This window comes from Scomber japonicus, chromosome 19, assembly GCF_027409825.1.
Source record: "Scomber japonicus isolate fScoJap1 chromosome 19, fScoJap1.pri, whole genome shotgun sequence".
Classification (NCBI taxonomy): domain Eukaryota; kingdom Metazoa; phylum Chordata; class Actinopteri; order Scombriformes; family Scombridae; genus Scomber; species Scomber japonicus.
This window is the reverse complement of record NC_070596.1, coordinates 32,154,172-32,158,914: the sequence shown is the minus strand read 5'-3', so window position 1 is coordinate 32,158,914 and position 4,743 is coordinate 32,154,172. Positions and strand designations below refer to the sequence as shown.

The window sequence follows — 4,743 nt, the reverse complement described above, 5'->3', positions numbered from 1 at the left end:
TGCCTGCGTTGTGCTGTTGTGTGTAAATTAAAACAAAAATCTGAAATATATCAAAAATACAGTTTGAATACATGTTAAAAATATTACATATAAAACTAAACTATTGCTCAGTGCTATTTAAACTCCATCAAAATATAATCAAAAGATATGCATCAAAACTTAAAGTCAAAATAAAAGTAAGAAGTAGAAACAATTAGATAGTGTGAACATGGCAGAGAAATGTCCATCAGGTTTCTATAATCCCCTACTCCAACTACTGAAAGCAGCTGTGTGCTTCTTGTTTCTTGGTTACTGAAGTGCAGCTGAACACACTGATGCTGTGTTTTGATCTGATGACTGAAGCTGAGAGCAGAAAAGAGGCTCAACTATGACAGGAAGTGATGTAAAAACAGAGTATTGATAAGAAGAAAAGCAACAGCTGCTGTTACTGTGAGACAGATTGTGGCTCTGCTTTGACTGATGTGGATCAACTAATGATTCCTCTGTAATCTGAACAGTGACCAGACGTCCAGAATTAAACATTCAACTACAAGAACAAACAGCAACAGAGCTCCTGTTTCTCACAATCACACACCTGACATTTAAGAGAAGATTCAATTCTTTTCTGATGGACATTTTACATCAACATTGTAATTAAAAGGATTATAATGAAATAATGTTTGTGATGTTTAAACATTTGTATGAACAGTGTAGATCTTGTTGTCTACTCAGCTATTTGATGATGTCCCCTTTTCACTGCACCTTTAATTGCTTTACCAGCTGATGTTATTTTACCACTCATGTACTCCATTGCTGCTCTGGTTTTTGTATCCACTTTACTCTTCATCTCCTCCAGCTTCTTCACCTTCTCTGTGTCTCCTGTCTCCTCCATCTTCTCAATCAGGAAGTCCAAGTGGACATGAGTGGATGCTGAATTATCATTCAGGGCGATCTGCTCCAGTTTAACAACATGTTGGTAGGCCTCATCCAGCAACTTTACCTTCTCTGCTTCCTGTTCTTCCATCTCTGTTTCAAGATGTTCCATCAGGCTCTTCTTCTTCTCATTTTCTGACTGATTCTCTTCATACATTTTTTTCATATCTTGTAGGGTCTTCTTCACTTTCTTGGTGCTGTTCACATATCTCCAGTTTTCTTTCACATGATATGATACAGGACACTTCCCTGTACATGAAGTGCAGCGACCACCTTCCATGACCTCACACCATGAAGCATTCCAGGCCCATGTGCATCCAGGATAGTGACAGTTCTCTTCACATCTGCTACAGGTGACAGCTTTATAGTCCCACCAACCCTCGTTATCTCTTTTCACTTTGCAGGGCTCATCAACTTCTACAGTGAACTTCTCATTCTTCTTCATCTCTTCTTCATGGTTCTTCAGAGCTTTTTTAGTCTGTTGGATCTCTCTCTGTTTCAGTTCAATCAGCTGGATTCTTTCTTGCAGGTTTTGAATGCAGGCTGTCAGTCTGATCCGTGAGTTCAACACTTCAACTGTTGTCTTCAGCTTCTGAGGTTTAGATTCTTTCAGGAAGTCTGTGAATTGTTCCATTCCTGCTTCTGTTGTCCTCCATGCATTCTCTAAAGGAACCTTGGTTTTCTTTGTTCTCTCTTTTCTCTGGCAGTTATCAAACAGGAAGTGAACAGGTTCATTGTCTTCATCTTTGGCACATTTAATGTTTGCAGCTTCAAGAGCTTTCAGAGCATTTTCAGGTGTTAGTCCATTAGAGTTTGTGATGAGAGATACAATGTTCTCCTCAATGCCTTTCCCAAACAGAGACGTCACTGAATTAAATATGTAGCTCAGTCGATCACTCACTCGATTCTCACTCGCCTTCACCACCAGTCCCACTGCAGAAAGTTCATGAACTCCATCGTCTGAGCGGAACAAGTCAAATAATCTTTGACTAACCATGTCATCTAGTTTGTTCCCTCTGGTGTCTCCGAATCCAGGAGTATCGATGATGGTCAGAGAGTAGGGCAGAGTTACATCTTCATAACCAAAGATCTCGTATGTGGTGACATCTGATGTCTGACTCTCTATTTGATCTCTCTTCTCATCTTCGATGATCTCAAACCAGATTTTGTCATCAAACTTCACTCCCATGGTGTAGTTGACCAGAGCGTTGATAAGAGTCGATTTTCCTGTTCCTGTTTCACCTACAAGTAAGATGTTTTTGTTTATCTTGTTCGGGTTTTTCACTCCAAGAATCTTTCTTGTCAAATTTCCATTCTTCTTTTCTTTTGGTCTCAGCTGGTAGACAGCAGGAGATCCTGAAGAGATCTGAAGACTTTTGGAGATGATATCCTGGTATTTGGATGAGGCGTTACTGGTTGGGAAGAAAAAAATACATACCTATTTAATAGGCAAGGCAGTTTTATTTATATAGAGCATTTCATACACAATGGCAACCCAATGTGCTTTACAAAAAACAGAAAAACATGTAATTTGTGAAACATTAAAACAATTAATACCCCCCCCCACACACACACACACACACACACCACATTAATAATATAAACAAAGAAAAATAGAAAGACAGAAATAACATTCTAGAATAGAGCATTAAATATAAGATTGCAGCATAAAATAATAAATTAGCTTTAAAATCATTAAAAGGACATAGAGTGCAAATGAAAGATTAAAATGTAAAGTGCTTTAAAAGAGCTCAATCATAAGCTCAGGAGAAGAGAAATGTTTTTAACCTGGATTTAAAAGTGTTCACAGTTCTGCTGCTAGTTTGTTCCAGTTGTGTAAAAGCTGCTTCATCATGTTTAGTCTGAACTCTGGGCTCAACTATCTGACCTGAGTCAGTAGATCTCAGAGCTCTGGGCTCAACTATCTGACCTGAGTCAGTAGATCTCAAAGTTCTGGGCTCAACTATCTGACCTGAGTCAGTAGATCTCAGAGCTCTGGGCTCAACTATCTGACCTGAGTCAGTAGATCTCAGAGCTCTGGGCTCAACTATCTGACCTGAGTCAGTAGATCTCAGAGCTCTACTGGGTTTATATTCTACTAACATGTCATTCATGTATTCTGGACCTAAACCATTCAGTGATTTGTAGACCAGTAGCAGAACTTTAAAATATATTCTATAGCTGACTGGGAGCCAGTGTAAAGACTGTAGAACTGACTGGGAGCCAGTGTAAAGACTTTAGAGCTGACTGGGAGCCAGTGTAAATACACAAATAAACTTTATCTACAGTTGTGTATCCTTCTCTTATTTTACAATAATTAATCTCTGATATTAATTAGTAATGTGTATGAATGGGACCCATGTATTTGATTTAGTTAGATGGTAAAGTTCCTGTAACGGCTGATGAGTGTGGACCCAGTTGCAAGAAGGGGAAGCAAGGCAGAGGTACAAAGTCCAGTAAGGCAAATTCTTTAATCCAAAGAGGAGGCAGGTGGTCATATACGAAAAGGCTAGCAGGAATCAGGAAACCAAGACAGGCAAGGAGCAGGCAGAAAAAAACAAACCAGTCTTACACAAAGAAACAAACAGGAATAACGTGAGAAAGCAAGTATACAGGGTAACAAAGACAATCTGGCAAGGAAGACATGGTGGGGGGGGGTTATATACACACAGGGAGGCAAGACACCGGTGAAACAAATAGGTAATCAACTAAGGCAGGAAAAAGAACAAAGAGGGGAAGTAAAACTGACAGCACAGTGGAAGACTAGACTTTCAAAATAAAACAGGAAATGTACAACACAACATAAAATACAGAGTCTGACTGTTCCTCCGTAACACTAGGGGGGATGTGCTGTGTGTGTGTGTGTGTGTGTGTGTGTGTGTGTGTGTGTGTGTGTGTGTGTGTGTGTGGGTCATTAGTGTTATATTTATGTCTCATAACTTCATCCAACTTTATCTCAGTCTGAATTTATCTTATAAACCAACATTATACTTTCTATGGTGAATAATCAACAGTGAGTTTATGATATTGTTCTGAAATTATATCATAGGGATCTGCACACACACACACACACACACACACACACACACACACACACACACACACACACACACACACACACACACACACACACACACACACACACACACACACACACACACACACACACACATTATTTATTTATGGTAATGTTACTCACCACTGTGCCATGATGCTGTCTGACAGAGAGACTCCACACACTGAGGATGAAACAGGTATGTTGGTATCTGTGTGGGACAAAATGAAAAACTATCATAAAGTGAAATAAAGGTGTGAAGAAGCTGCTGGAGAAAGTTTCAGTGCTGCACATTTTGAGCAATGAGCCGCTCGGCCAACAACGTCTCTTAGAAATGATCTTTGTTTGCTGCTAAATGGAAACAGCAGATATGTTCTGAAGGAAATGTCATGCTGCCTGGATGAAGCTTTTATATCAACATCATGAGGACATGTTGCTCATTAAGGTGTCTGCAAAGTCTCTAAATGTTGCTACTGAATGTAAATGTCCACTGACACATTTGCTTTGTTTTCTATAATATGTGAGTATTTGAATGAGGCTTCATGTTACAGTGAGCCTGTAAAAAGAAATCATTCTATGATGGGACAAACTGACCAAAGAGTCTCTATATGGGTTTAGTTTACTTTGTTCAAGTCCACATTAGCATCACATGCAGTGTGCACATTGGAAGTTATTGGTGTGTGTAATCATTCCTCCTGTCCACACTGGCTGTGACCTGATTCCTTCCTACAGATACTCAAATATCACACATGACTTCTGAGAGAAATCACAGTGTA

At 39.4% G+C, this 4,743-nt stretch overlaps 1 protein-coding gene across 1 annotated transcript; it reads right to left on the bottom strand.

Annotated features, from left to right (window-relative positions):
• Positions 1 to 703: 703 nt before the first annotated feature.
• Positions 704 to 4,122, bottom strand: LOC128379960 (uncharacterized). Its single transcript, XM_053339598.1, has 2 exons — positions 4,112 to 4,122; positions 704 to 2,324 (listed from the first exon to the last, which is right to left on the bottom strand). Exons 1-2 carry the CDS (start codon positions 4,120 to 4,122, stop codon positions 704 to 706), a joined length of 1,632 nt encoding a protein of 543 aa, XP_053195573.1.
• Between the last annotated feature and the right edge of the window lie 621 nt (positions 4,123 to 4,743).